This window comes from Harmonia axyridis, chromosome 7 (assembly GCF_914767665.1).
Source record: "Harmonia axyridis chromosome 7, icHarAxyr1.1, whole genome shotgun sequence".
Classification (NCBI taxonomy): domain Eukaryota; kingdom Metazoa; phylum Arthropoda; class Insecta; order Coleoptera; family Coccinellidae; genus Harmonia; species Harmonia axyridis.
In genome coordinates, this window is record NC_059507.1 from 18177459 (window position 1) to 18193213 (window position 15755).

At 34.7% G+C, this 15755-nt stretch overlaps 1 protein-coding gene across 5 annotated transcripts in view; it reads right to left on the reverse strand.

The window, feature by feature from the left end:
* Positions 1-11914: 11914 nt before the first annotated feature.
* Positions 11915-15755, reverse strand: part of LOC123684840 (probable phosphorylase b kinase regulatory subunit alpha) — a 137916-nt gene continuing 134075 nt past the window's right edge. For 4 of the 5 annotated variants that reach the window (XM_045624313.1, XM_045624312.1, XM_045624311.1 and 1 more), the window contains 2 exons: positions 13186-13443; positions 11915-12374 (listed from right to left, as the gene is read on the reverse strand). In XM_045624313.1, coding sequence (XP_045480269.1) covers positions 12153-12374; positions 13186-13443 — 480 coding nt within the window. In that variant the 3' untranslated portion in view covers positions 11915-12152. Of the gene's footprint in view, positions 12375-13185; positions 13444-15755 lie in introns of those variants that run through there. The other variant, XM_045624314.1, reaches the window with a different exon arrangement.

A 15755-nucleotide genomic window follows, 5' to 3' on the forward strand; every position in this document is an offset into this window, starting at 1 on the left:
TGGAAAGTTTTAATAATATTGTTAATTTAACTAATAAAGAATGTTATGCGTTATTTAATGAGCACACACGAAACTATTGTATTTTGTCCACCCTGTACCACTTTTAATGATCTTTTGAAATTGAGAGTAAATGCTGGTGACATGGGCGCCCGCTGGGGAGGGCCAGGGGGGGCCGTGGCCCCCCCTGAGATTTTGATTGCCTCATTTTTCAGCACAACACACTCAATATTACTTTCTCAATCCAAAGGGCATGGAAAAAAGGAAAGTAATGGATTCTCAACAATTTTCCGGTTTTCAATGACAATCATGGACGCCTTATCGTTTTTCAATAATTTTTTTTTTGCCCCCCCTGAGAAAAATTTCTGCGGGCGCCCATGGCTGGTGATAAATATAAATACAGAAATAGAACGAAACGGAATACTGATGTCGCCTACGACAATCATGGACGCCTGGTCGTTTTTCAATAATTTTCATTTTGCCCACCCTGAGAAAAATTTCTGCGGGCGCCCATGCCTCAGTTACGTCTAAAACCCCTAAGTGATACTAGATGGTCAAGTAGAATCGATGCTAAAGTTTCATTTTATTCAAATATGTGATAGCCTTTTAGAAATAACAGAAAATGATACTTTCAACATAAAAACTAGACATAAAGCAAGTTCTCTTTTATTAAATATTCATTCTTTTAAATTTATTTGAAGTATCATAATTTCTTATGACGTTTCATTCCAGATTAATATTGTAAGCAACATGATGCAAAGTGTAGCGATTGACATTAAAGTGTGCCAAAACCATTTGAAGAATTTAGTTGATCATTTCAAAAATTGTAGGGATGATAATGTTCTCGAGGAAAAACTTGCGGGAGCTGGAAAACTAGCGGCTGTTCTTGAGATAGCTCAAGATTTTTCTCCATTATATACTGTAAGACGAAAGTATAAACCAAAATTGTTCGATTATGAACAGACGGAAGATCCAAAAATCGCTTTTAAAATAAATTTCTTTTAGAAAATAATGGATCAAACACTTAGTTCCTTAAATAGTAGATAACGTTAACGTTTTTTGTTTTATTTGTGATATTCTTAAATTAAATGACAAATATCTATTGAAATGCTGTCATGCTCTTCAACAAAAGCTAACTGATTACATGAAAAAAAGAGACTGAAATGAAAGAAAATGATTTATTCAACGAGATAAGAGCCCTAGGATTGTTTTCATTATCTGAAGCGAAAATCCTCTTGAAATTCTACAATATATTTTTGAAAATAATCTAACTTCTTCTCTACCGAATCTTAGTATTGCCTCAAGAATCCTTCTCACTTTACCTGCGTCCTGTGTCTGTTGCTTCTGGTGAGAGATCATTCACTGAATTAAAAATTTTTAAAAACTATTTGAAGTCTACCATGTCTCAAGAAAGATTTTCTGGATTAGCAATCTTAGATATAGAGCAAGAGATACTCGATAAAATTGATTGATTGATAATATAAAAGAATTTGCAGCAGCCAAATCTAGAAAAACATCCATTCAATTTCTGGATTGATCCTAATTAAATGTTTATGCCTTTATGAATAATTTATAGAAGAATACAGCTTAAGTTTTGAAACACATTTGAAATGTATTATGTTACAAATAACACCATAAAGTTCTTAAGACAATGAAGGTTCTTTGATAGATTTTCAACCATTCTATACTAAATTCTCAACAAAACTTCAAAAAAAAAATTTCCGATTATACAGTAGTACTTTTCTCCACCTCCCCCTTCGAGGGGCGCCAAAATATGTTCCGCACGCGGGCGTTGATGTCCCTTGCGGGGGCCCTGAGCAATATTATTCAATGCTTAACGCCGATCTGAGAGGGGAAACTTATATGGAATTTTATAATTTTATTTTTCATGAAAAATCTCTTTGCAAACCAAAATTCGATATAATTTGAATCAAATATTCAGCTGAAAAAGTCTTATATGTATATTCATAAATTAAACATTCACGTCCTATCACAAAACAAATGAGATTTTCACAAAAAAGAGAATAGTTTTTTTAAATCAAATTTTCTTTTTCTTTTGGCAGTATTCCAATATTTTAGTTACCTATTTGAGGTAGATAACCTTGACATGAAACTATTCACTGATAACAATTTTACATAATCAATTAATTAAATTTAAAATTCTCTTTTCGAAAAACTAAAAAATAGTCTTATACTTATTTTTCTCCAATCACAGTATTTCTTTTCAAACGCAAATCAGATCATACATTCCCTTCACGATTTTCATTTCAGATAATCCGGTCCAGGGATATCGTGATCACCGCAAAATTGGTTTTTTTTGCGGAGCTCTAGGAGATCGGCGATAGCAACATTCGCGAAGATTATTTTGACAAATAAAAAATATGTTAATATATTATAAGGTTATTATAATATGTACACCAATTTTCAAATTAATAAATTGAATAGTCTGCGCGAAAAAAATTCTTGAAAATCCGTCTTTTTGAAGCCTTCTAACTGTATGTAAGAATGAGCGAAATCCGATAACAAAAACAAACCCCGTTACGACCAAAGCAATAAAATCCCAAGCTCGAAACCTGGGTCATAAACATCGAAGTGTTTCTACTTTACTTGGCTCCGATTATTTACTCTTCACGTCAAGTTTTGTACCCAATGTAGAAACCTCTTTACCGACAAATGATTATAGAAATAGCCGCCTAGAGGGCGCATTAGGATGGACCCCAAAAATTCTGAGTTTGCCACATAATTCTAATAGGTACCGCCACATACGCACATCCAATGCCCTTTGCAGGGCGAGTAACCAACTATCTTCTCCTTAAACAATGGTAATAGTCAGTTACGCGCAATTTTGGTTCCATCGATTCCGTTCCAGTAATTTCTATGTCAAAGATGCATCACGCGCTGGAGACCAATTGTCGAAAATATAGACAAAATCATGGACATTTTCGGGTCAGGGGCGGATCCAGGAGGGGGGGCAGGGGGCCATGCCCCCCCCCCCCTCGCGGACCTTAAAAATATAAAAGTGTATCCTGAATTACCGAAAAATACGCACTTATTTAGTTTTTAATATTTTTTTTCCAATAGATAGCTTTAGTTATCTGTACTTCGCGTTCAAAAAGTCCGATCTGATTCCACTAAATAGCATAAGAAAGATGAGATTTCGTACTACATAATTTTTTGCGACAGTTTTGTGATTAGTTTACTCAGTTTAGTTCGAGCGCGCGTTAAAGATGGACATTAAAACAAAGAAAATAGTATATTATTTCATAAGGAGAAGTGTCACTTTTCATGGCGAGCTTATGTTGGCAATTTAAGCGAGCCATGAAAAGTCACTTCAACTCCAAATGAAATATGCTATTTTTTTTTCAAACGTTTTATAATTTATTCAATCAAATTCTGAATAAAATCGAATGAGAATATATCAGATTTGCACAGCTTTCATGGTTATATTTTATTATCATATGTTGGTACTCCGAACTCTCCGTCAGCCGTCACGGATTTATCTGTCACTTCATCGTTTATTTTCATTTCTGCTCAGAAGTCAAGTCGTGAACAATAACAAATACAATATCTACTCTACACCTATCGAAATTTCTGGAAATTTCCTAAATAGAAATATATCAAGTAGATCCTGTGTTATCTCGAACTTATCTAATAGTATAGAAGAAGTTGTTTCATAAAATGGAAGGTAAAATCAAGCAAATTTATTACATCTCGTATGACTACTATTTACATTTATTTTGCAGAATTGTTGAACTCTCCAGGGTGAAAAAAATCGAAAATACTAATATGTACAATCCACACATACGCATTTATTTATTTAATAACTGCATTGGAAACCAAAAGAATTGAAATAACTAGAAATATTTTTGATGAAGAATATTGTTTACAATGTTTTCTTCACGGATAAATTATCGAAAAGCATTGATGAAATATATTTTAATATAACTAACCTAACAATTTTAGGATAAATATCATTAGTGTTCAGAATAAATGATTGAGAGAATTATTATTCTCATCAACAATATTAATGCACTTATATTTTTGATTACTAAAGAAGAATTACTGCAATTGTGCTAATATGTGATTTTATGAAAATAAATGAGATTTGTTTTGATATATTCTATCCATTCTATAATAATTTGAAGATTGAATGAACTCTCAGTCCATATTTTAGAAAGTACAATTATTGAAAACTTTGATTGTTACATTAGAATTTATAATATATCCCTACATTGAATGATAATCCAGGTATGAAGTGGTTATGTTTGTAATACCTTTGTCAATTGTATTTATAATGGGAACGTTCAAAATTTGACTACTCGATGCAAGAATATAGCTAGCCAAAATTTTAGCAATATCCAGTTTTTTCTGTGCTGCAGTTCTACATAACTTTCAGCAACAGAAGAGCGCTTCCATCCTCCATGTCATTTCAAGGATATATTATATTTTCTCCTTTATTTAGCAGGTGAGAGGTAGATAATTATTTATTGTTATACTGCTCAACTCGATTCTTCTGAATGCACCAGAATATCTGATAATTAATATTATCTGCAATTTTGACCCCAAATTATGATCATGTCCTGCCAAAATTCAGATAAGATGTGATAATATTGGGGATGAAATACATATCTTGACATCGAGGAATTCAAAAACTTTTCAATGTCTTCAAATTCTAAAACCTCAGATTTTTCTGGAATATATTTTCTTGACAGAGATTTTAATAAAGGTTGTCATTTCGAATAAATCGATTTTGAAAATCAATATTATGTTATGGGTTGAGTACCTATACAACAAAACAACGAATAGGTTTTCTCTTCCACAAATTTGACCACATTGAGCCATCAACTTTTGAAGATAATTCTAACCGTGCATTACTATATGGTTTCAATTTTCATAAAGCAACATTAATCAATTGTACAATATAACTTTGGTCGATAAAAATGACGTTTGAATTAGAATTATTCATTCTTGTCCTTAGTAACCAATTAATCGTTTCCTTAGCAACCACTTTTCCCTCCGCCGGAGGGAAAAGTATTTTTTTTTCAAACGTACCATAATAACGTCATTTCTCGACTGACAGGATCATCGAAAAGTTCTACTTTTCCTCCGCCGGAGGGAAAAATACTTTTCCCTCCAGCGGAGGGAAAAGTGGTTGCTACGGAAACGATTAATTAGTTACCATGGACAAGAATAAATAATTCTGATTTAAACGTCTTTATTTGAACGAACGAGTGTTGGAATAAGCCTTCTGTACTAGAATTATACATTATTTTTCTAATTCACTGCATTCTTATCGAATTTAATGGAATATTTTCAATAAATATCATTTACTGATTTTTGCATTGAAAAATGTTGGTTGGCAGAACAGATGTCTGTATCACAAACTCAAAATTCAATAAGTGTTGAAGACGCAATTATCAATGAATACATTTAAATATCTGATTTTGGAATGAACTAGATTCCTCCAGAAATAAAAGCATTGCGATAGAAGCACGAAATAGAATAATTCCCCAGAAGTCAAAAAAATATTGGGAGAACGAACATACAAAATTCAACTAATGGACCAGGAAAAATCATCCTATTTACAATAGAAAACGTTGTTATCGCATATTTTGAATGTTTAAGCAAAATTCATGAAAGTTCAGCTTTATGGAAAAAAAAACCTATTCGATGTTATGTTGTATACTCAACCTGTATCGTTATATTGATTTCGACAAATCATTCAAAATGACAAGCTTTATTGTAAAGAAAATATATTTCAAAAAAATCTAAGGTTTTAGAATTTGAAGACATTGAACAGTTTTTGAATTTGTTGATGTCAAGTTATGTATATTATCTTCGATGTTATCACATCTTATCTGACATTCATAATTTTGGAACAAAATTGCAGATAATATTAATTATCAGATATTCTAGTGCATGCAGAAGAATCGAGATGAGCAGCATGATTATAAATAATCAATCATCTGCCTCTCACCTGGCAAATAAGGTTATTTCTGAAATCTTGGCTAGCTATATTCCTGCATCGAGTAGTCAAAATTTGAACGTTCCCATTATAAAAACAATTTGCAAAGGTACTACAAACGTAACCACTACATACCTGGACTATCATTCCATGTAGGGATGCATTATGCATTCTAATGTAACAATGAAAGTTTTCAATAATTGTACTTTCAATGATATGGACTGAGAGTTCATTCAATCTTCAGATTATTATAGAATGAATAGAATATGTATATCAAAACAAATCTCATTTATTTTCATAAAATCACATATTAGCACAATTGCAGTAATTCTTCTTTAGTAACCAAAAATATAAGTGCATTAATATTGTTGATGAGAATAATAATTCTCTCAATCATTTTTTCTGAACACTAATGATATTTCTGCTAAAATTTTTAGGTTAGTTATATTACAATATATTTCATCCATAGACCTATTAGGTCTATGATTTCATCAATGCCTTTCCATAACTTATCCGTAAAGAAAACATTGTAAACAATATTCTTCATCGAAAATATTTCGTTATTTCAATCCTTTTGGTTATCCAATGCAGTTATTAAATATATAAATAAGTATGTGTGGATTGTACATATTAGTATTTTCGATTTTTTTCACCCTGGAGAGTTCAACAATTCTGCAAAATAAATGTAAATAGTAGTCATACGAGATGTAATAATTTTGCTTGATTCTACCTTCCATTTTATGAAACAACTTCTTCTATACTATTAGATAAGTTCGAGATAACATAGGATCTACTTGATATATTTCTATTTAGGCAAGTTCCAGGAATTTCGATATTACTATAGGTGTAGAGTAGATATTGTATTTGTTATTGTTCACGACTTGACTTCTGAGCAGAAATGAAAATAAACGATGAAGTGACAGATAAATCCGTGACGGCTGCCGGAGAGTTCGGAGTACCAACATATGATAATAAAATATAACCATGATACTGTAATAGTCTATTACGCGCAATTTTTGTTCCGTCGATTCCATTCCAGTAATTTCTATGTCAAAGATGCATCACGCGCCGTCGAAAATATAAACAAAATCATGGACATTTTCGGGTCCTGTTTCCATTGCTCAAGATTTGAAGATTGAACAAAAAACCGTTTGGAACCATTTGCATAAGGCTGGTCTCAAGAAGAAGCTAGATGTATGGGTACCACACGAGTTACCGAAAAAAAGCTCTTGGTCCGAATTTCCATCTGCGAATCGCTGCTGAATCGCAACAAAATAAACCCATTTTGGAAACGATTGGTGACTGGTGATAAAAAGTGGATGACTTACGACGTCAAGCGAAAACGGTCCTAGTAAAAAGGGGGTGAGCCGTCGGAAACGGTCAGGAAGGTTTTGCTGTGTATTTGGTGGGATTGGCAGGGAATTATCTACATAACCTGCTCCCCTAAGGCACAAATATTGACTTGGAACTGTACTGTCAACATTTGGATCTTCTAAAGGAAGCAATCGCCCAGAAGCAACTAATAGGAGAGGAATTTTGTTCTATGGGGGACAACGTGAGCCCACACAAATCGATAGTGACTCGCCAGAGGTTCTAACGCATCCACCTTATAGTCCGGACCTGGCCCCAAGTGATTACCATCTGTTGCTGTCCATGGCAAACAATTTTGCTGATGAAAAATTCGTTTCAACAGAGGCTTGTGAAATTCGACTGTCTCAATTTTTTGCCAATAGCGACTAGGGCTTCAATGATAAGGCATACACAAACATTCAAAATAGCAACAAGTTATTGAACAAAACGGCACATATTCGACCTGAATCGGATCATTCTAACTGTGGTAATTGAAGTCTCGATTTTTTTCTATACCTCATACTTTGTTGTGCCCGTGTTTTCTCATTAAATAAATCTACATATATTCATGAAATTGTTTGAACTTGTTTTTGTACTACAAAAATTTTGTAAACTGAATATGATATGATTCACTAAAATACATCTTTCTATAAAAAAACACTTGTCTCGATAGGCACCAACAAAAAATTCCGCTATTTTGCTAATCGATATGAGCCGTGACTTTATATGGCCGCCCCCTCAGACATCGCCTGGATCCGCCCCTGATTCGGGTATATTTTACTTGGTAAAACCCATAATAGCATTCCGCATCCTGTTTCATCTTTTTTCATAAACTCACTCGAAAATGTGCACGACTGTGACATGCAAAAATTTTGGGAAGCGAAACTGTCCCCGAGGTCGAACATTTTAGTCAGAAAGAAGTTTATTGAGAAAGACATTTTCTTGAAACGGTATCTCGCGCCGATGACGGAAAATTTGTTGTTCCTTTGCCTTTCTTTGAAAATTCAACGCCACAGTTCATGAATATGTGTGATTTCGCTTTATCTCGATTTTACTCTCTTGAACGTCGTCTATTAAAGAATCCGCAGTTGCATATACAATACAAAGATTGATGATGGATTATCTTAAATCACACCATATGGAAGTTATTCCTGCCGATGAAATACAGTCGAATTCGTACTATTTAGTTCATCATTGCGTACTAAAACCTGAAAGCATCCCAACCAAATTGCGAGTTGGTTTTAACGGATCTTATAAATTTGACTCTCAAAAAACCCAATACTTAATCTCTCAAAAATTCTGGATTCTAGCTAGCAAACGCGCCATCAATTCAGCAATTTCAAAATGCGTTCGTTGCTAGAAAATTGCTCCTAAACCTTATCAACCCCCTATGGCTTCACTACCTGAAAATCGAGTTACGCAAGCTGAACCTTTTCTTAATTCTGCTGTTGATTTCGGAGGTCCTCATTACATAACTTTGACCCGTCATCGTGGTGTCAAAGCTTGCAAAGCTTATATATGTTTTTGTATGCCTTGTTACAAAAGCTGTGCATTTAGAGCTGGCTAGCGATCTATCGTTGGAGACGTTTCTTTCTGCCTTGCAGCGTTTCATTGCAAGAAGAGGAAGCATTCAGACAATTTTTTGTGACAACGCCACTAACTTCGTCGGAGCAAGTAAGCAATTAAAGCTGATGCAAACTGCAACTCAACAAGAATTTATCAATTTTAAGTTTTCACCACCTTCTGGTCCCCATTTCAACGGACCAGCAGAGGCAGGTATCAAATCCGTGAAACTCCATTTAACGAAAGTAATTGGCGATCAAGTGCTTTCGTACGAAGGGTTCAACACTATTTGTGACATTGGTCCAATCCAGTTTGAATTCGCGTCCACTGACATCGCTGTCCCCAGACATTGAAAGTGTTGATATATTGACGCCCGGACACTTTCTCATGATGGAACCGCCATCTGCAATTTCCACTCCAGAGTTTTCTGAGGTACCTTTAAACCGTTTATCGAGATGGCAACTTCTACAACGCATTCATCAGGATTTTTGGCGTCGTTGGCGTCAAGAGTATTTACATACGCTTCAACAGCGTTCCAAGTGGCTTAATAAAAGACGATAATTTTCCACCAGACGAATGGAATTTAAGAAGAATTCTTGATTTGCACCCTGGTGACGATAAGGTTGCTCGCGTCGCCACCATTAAAACCTCCACAGGTTTACTAAAACGCCCGCTTGTAAAACTTTGCCCACTTCCCAGTGAGCCATCTTAGAAATAATTGCGTCAAATATGTTATTCTGTTTGGCTATTTTTTTTTTTGCTGAATTCCTTATTTTGTATAAAGTGATTCTCTCTCTTTGCGCATCTGCAATCAACGATCAAATTTTTTGTTTTTTTTGTTTTTTTTTCTCTCACTCAAATTTTATTACATAATTTTTTTTTCATTGAGTAGTTTCAAAATTCATTCTTCATTTTCCCGGGGTAGGATGTTGGAGAAACAAACCTAGATTTCATAATACGCGTTAAATCATATGGTATCAGGAATCTAGTTCGTTATCCCCCCCTCATCAAAAAGACAATTCGTCAATCATAAAAGACAATCGCTATAGTATACATGTATCGCCGCTTATTTTTTTCTGCTTTTGTTTTCGCTTTTGCTTTACTATTGTAATTTCACTGAAACTAGTGAAAGTGCTGTGCTGCTGTGCACAATAGGAATTCAACTTTGCGTTACTACAGACTTGAGGAAGAATCAAATCACCCGCTATCGCACTTGAATATTTGGAACGACACCATCCAGGTAAGACTTCTGATACCATCTCTTTTTCAAATACAGTCCACCTTATCTCTAAGCTTAAGAGCTATCGTTTTCGCCAACACCTCTCAGATGAGGTTTTAATTTTTGTGTGGTATTTTAACCTATTTCTGTGCCTCTTGTCCCGGTCGATGTTCCAACATTTATGGCAGCCCTGCCATAGCAGTCGATGCCTTAATTAAAGTTAAAAAAAATAAGGAAAAATATTCAACGCGCAAGAAGAAACGTTTCGGGCTATCCACGGAAAAAGGGAAAAAAAGTTGGGAGAGTTCCATGAAATCGACGGTTTTCACTCCCTCCTATGTCCCGTACGGTGGTACATATTCTGAAATATAGTTTCTTTGAATCTGTTCGTTTTCCTGAATAGTTAGTAAGAAAACCTTTAAACGCGTAAGAAACTGTTTTGGCCATCCGCGGAAACAATTGAAGAAAAGTTGGGAAAATTCTTAGAAATCGTCCGGTTTTCAATTTCTCCTATGTCCCTAAGGTGATACATATTCTGAAATATGGTTTTTCCTGAATATGCTCGTTTTTCTGAATACGAGGCGTGTATTTGAAGTAAGGTCTCCAAGGCCATTGTATCGCCGCAAGTAGCGCTAGATGAAATCCGGCAACACTGTTGTATACTTTAGGCCCCCCTCCACCAATCGACACTTGGTGGAGCTCATTAGGACGCTCAGTCTTGACGTAGCAGCCATTTGAAATGGAAGTGCCGGTTGTCGCTCCCGCCAGGTACGAGTTCAGTCATTAAGTTTTTGCACTCAAAAAAAACTCCACCTTTAGAAATTCATCGTCAATTGGAAGAAGTGTATGGTGAGAAATGTATGGACGTGAAAAACGTTCGAAAATGGTGTAGAGAATTTTCTGCTGGCCGACTAAACGTTCACGACGAGGAGCGCAGCGGCAGGCCGTCACACTCGGACGAAACAGTGTTGAGTTGAGGCGCTTGTGCTGAAAGATCGCAGGTTGACTCTCAATGAGTTGGCCGAAAAACTCCAAGATGTGTGCAGTAGAGACTCTATTCCTTCAATTTTGGTGAATAACCTGCAATACCGAAAATTGTCAGCCAGGTGGGTCCCGAAAATGCTTACCCCGGAGCACAAAGTCAAACGTGTCCAATGTGCCCAAGACTTTCTCGCCAGTTTTGAAGAGGAAGGGGAAGAATTTCTTGATTCAATCGTCACAGGAGATGAAACATGGGCTCATTATTATATTTGCGAACGATGAAGAAGTTCATGAAGCGGTCATTTCGTTCTTGCGCGAGGCGGCGGGATCGTGGTTCGAGGACGGGATACAAAAGTTTGTCGTACAAATGAGGAAGCTCATCGAAGTGAATGGCGATTATGTAGAAAAATAGCTTAGATTTTAAGCTTTACAGCACTGTACAACACTTAGTAAATAAATGTTATTTAATGTGAAAAAAATAAATGGAGACCTTACTTTAAATACACGACTCGTATTAAGGAAAAAAAAATTTGGAATGCACTTTCAGTATCACGATTTTTTTTATATAACACTCTCATCCATATGATTTTTTTCGTCTTCTGATGACTCATCATATTCTAAAAATACTTATAATGATATGTCGAAATTTCACCAGTGCGCGACCTACCGCTCGAATACTGGGTGACTACGATTGAATACAGTCACACCACTTTCTAGGAAACCACAGCTTTGTCACCGTAAAGACGGCCGTTATTAACAACCGTAAAATGGCAGCCGCTAGATAACAACACCGCTTTTCTAGGAAACCATAGCTTAAGTACACTTGAGGAATAACTAAGTACTGAATAAAATTTAATTATTTCTAGAAGATTCTTATCACAAAATTGTAAATAATGAACAATAAAGGTATAATATAAAGTTATGGCACAAAAATATTATAAATTCAGACATCACTGAATTAATCAACTTAAGGAAGTAAAATAAATTATCCAAATGAACTAAAATGAATGAATCAATAGTATACCCATTTTGAACCTTGATTTTCACTGTCACATTCATAAAAACGTATATTCAATTCTAGCAAATGGTACAATCAATCTCTCCATGTGTAGGGAAACAATTCAAAGTTTCAGCAACTGCTCTAGTTATATAGGTCATTGTTCCATAACTCCCGCTTGGGGCACTATCGTAAAAGTGTTGACAAATATATGCTGCCCCTCCACAAAGAAGGCCTCCACTAGTAGTTGTTTCTCTTGTTAGTTTAGCACAACAGAGAGTGGCATCCCCATCGCACTTCATCTTGAAAAAATAATCAAAAAATTATTTGAACTATGAAATAAAGAACATCAGTAGTTAAGGATAGTAGGATTATAAACTTTATTTTCAATAAATTCTTCAAAAATATAGGAGATTTCAAATCATGTACACTGATCGAACACTCAATTAACATTTTCGGTGTTTTCAAAGCTTTAAAATAGGTTTTGTCCCCGTTTATTGTTCAAGTCCTTGAGGAAACTTGATGAATATGATGTTATTTCGAATATTCAATATATCAAAGCATACAATTTTTTGTGAAAATCACAAAAATGGCAAATATGTATTGATGCGAGGAACAACAAAATGCGAATAAGAAACATAACCATAAGAGTAGGTTATAATATGGATACCATAAGATATTACCTGCGATAAAAAGTAGAAAACTTAAGGTCTGATCACTTTAGAAAAACTTCAAAATCGTGAAATTTAGAGTATGTATATGAACGACATAAATGATTAATGTGAAGCAATGAGCAAACTGAAGAACTTATAGAAAAATCACTATTAACTTATAATGAGAAGACGATGCAATAAAATGATACAAATAGACATCACAGGCCAGGATATTGGTAGTTTTTGATTTCCTTACATTAGATGTCAATAACTATAATATGATATTTTTGTCAAACGGAATCCGACATTGTTTTACCACAATTTGGATGTAATTCTAAAAAGTTCTATAAATATCAATGAAAAAATGTATCAAGAATCAACATTATATAGGTCCTAAAAGTTATACAAAAAATCCAATGATTCTGAAATCTGAACTTTTGAATAACAATCAGATACTCACTTGATCTTCAAGAAACAATTTGTTGGCAATATGTACTAACTGCTCTACAAGAATAATGCCTCCAAGTGTGGGGGCAACATTGTATTCTGATGTAAGTGTGAGTACCATGAGAGCTTCAACAATCAATTGACGATACTCGGGCTGCGGTATAGTATTCAAGACAGTCTCAACCGCCAATGCAAATTTTAGTTCACCCGGAGTCATTTCTTGGGTAAGACTTTGAGGCAAAACTTTACCCGCGATATCTAATCCATGACACTGGAAAATTATGATGAATTAATTTATAGAAGATGATGAAAAGCAGATTTGATGTTAATATAACATAAGCAGAAATGTTTTTGAAGTATGTACAGGGTGGGCAAATAAGCGAGGTAAGCAGCTATATCTCAGGATCCACTCATCGTATAGATTTGCGGTAAAAATTTTTACCACTGAAGTGTACAAGAAAACACACTGGAAATTGTTTTGAAGTTCATACCTCTATATATATTTTGTCCTCAATCAACAAGATATTATCTTTCAGACGAGATCTAATTTGCTCAAAAATGTTGAGCCAAACTGAAGTAACAGGCATTTCAATCAGTTAGATTTCTCCCTTTCTCCTAGCCTCATTTGATATCGTAAATTCGAAAGTGACAATTCAAAAAGATAGAGAATTTTACAAGGATTGCAGTGATGATATTTTTTCTTCAAATTCATATCAAAACTTTTCGAGTAAAATTCATTTTTCTACTCGACGATAGCTATTACGCCCCCTAGCGGTAGAGGTATGAACTTCAAAACAATTTCCATTATGTTTTCTTGTACACTTTAGTGGTAAAATTTTTACCGCAAGTCTCTACGATGAGTGGATCCTGAGATGTAGCCGCTTACCTCGCTTATTTGCCCACCCTGTACAAGCATAATACAAACTTATCAGATTTTCTTCAATTGCTTCCACATAATTAAAAAGTATATTCAAGACCGCAATTGGGACATGAATTGACGTGGATTTAAAAGATCCTGTCCTCAATTCAGTATTGTCCTGTTTTTTTCGATATTCTGCTTGAATTTTCTATGAGTCTGTAGAGTGATCCACGCAAAATTCTGTATTAAGAGGTATTACCACCACGTGGGTTTTTGCGTATCAGTCAACCATTTGGTACCCATTCATTTGCCCTCTGGCGCTCCTGCGATGACTAAACTATGTACGGTGTATGAAGTTGTACATTCACTTTATAATATGTATGTATTATCAACATTCACTTTCACAACATTTTTCGTTTAACGAAACATATAAGTAGAGGCAATAGGTCCGAAGGTCGACTATTTTTTTCACAAAATTATATTTTTTCCCCTTCTGTAGGTTTTTTTTTCAGGAATATTTTTTTTATTTATGATAAATAGGAATACATACGGGATGATCCCAGAAACAGTATTCGCTAAGATAGTATGCCATATCATGCAACAAAAAAAAAACCCAATAACCTCAAATTACATGTGATCCAAAAAAAAAATATATAGAAATATTTAACAAAAATTGTATACCGTGGATTCACAGAATATCTGTAATGCTTGTCGATTCTATGACTCTTTGCCTTCATGATGGCGAACCCAACATGGTTTTCGTCCAGTTTTGTCCTCAACATTCATGTCATGTTCCTACATTCAAGTTGTATATAGTGTATCCAATATAAGTCTAGTTAATACACGTGTTTCGTTTAATACCTCCTTAAACTGTAATTTCAATAGGTTATGGACCCAGGTGCATGATTTCAATAAATATTATTTCGCTAATCTGGTAATAAAAAAACACAGTTGTGTATTAAGACTCTCAAAATTAGTGACAAAATTGTCTAGTTAATACACGTGTTTCGTTTAATACCTCCTTAAACTGTAATTTCAATAGTTTATGGACCCAGGTGCATGATTTCAATAAATATTATTTCGCTAATCTGGTAATAAATAAACACAGTTTATTTATTAATTAGTGACAAAATGGCCGTGAATGATTTTGCTAGTGTGCCGAAATTGGTTGGTCGTGTAAACTACCAAGAATGGATGTTCGCCATCGAAAACGTGTTAGTGCTCGAAGGACTGATTAAGTGCATAGATGGAAGTGAATTAGACTCAATTTTATTAGCAAAGGCCAAAGCAAAACTGATAGTGACTTTAGAACCATCTCTCTACATCCACGTGCGAGAAGCTACCACTCCCAGAGAAGTATGGTTGAAACTGAAAAATCTGTACGATGATAGTGGATTCGCCAGGAAAATAGGAATTTTGAGAACATTAATTTCAGCAAGATTGGAGAACCACGATTCAATGGAGACCTACATCAACCAAGTTGTTGAAACGTCGCAGAAATTAAGAAGAACAGGTTTCAGTATACAGGGTGTCCCGTAAAGACCACGTCAAACCGAGGTAGAATGTAGATCAAAGGATAACCCACCTGCTATGACAAAATTCCCATTATAAAAGTCCTACCGTTTTCGAGATATTTTGTTTTTTTTTTGGAAATAATGAATTTTTGCCCCTTTCAATAGTTTTGTTTTTACGGTTGGTACAATATTACACCTTTTTGGTTAATT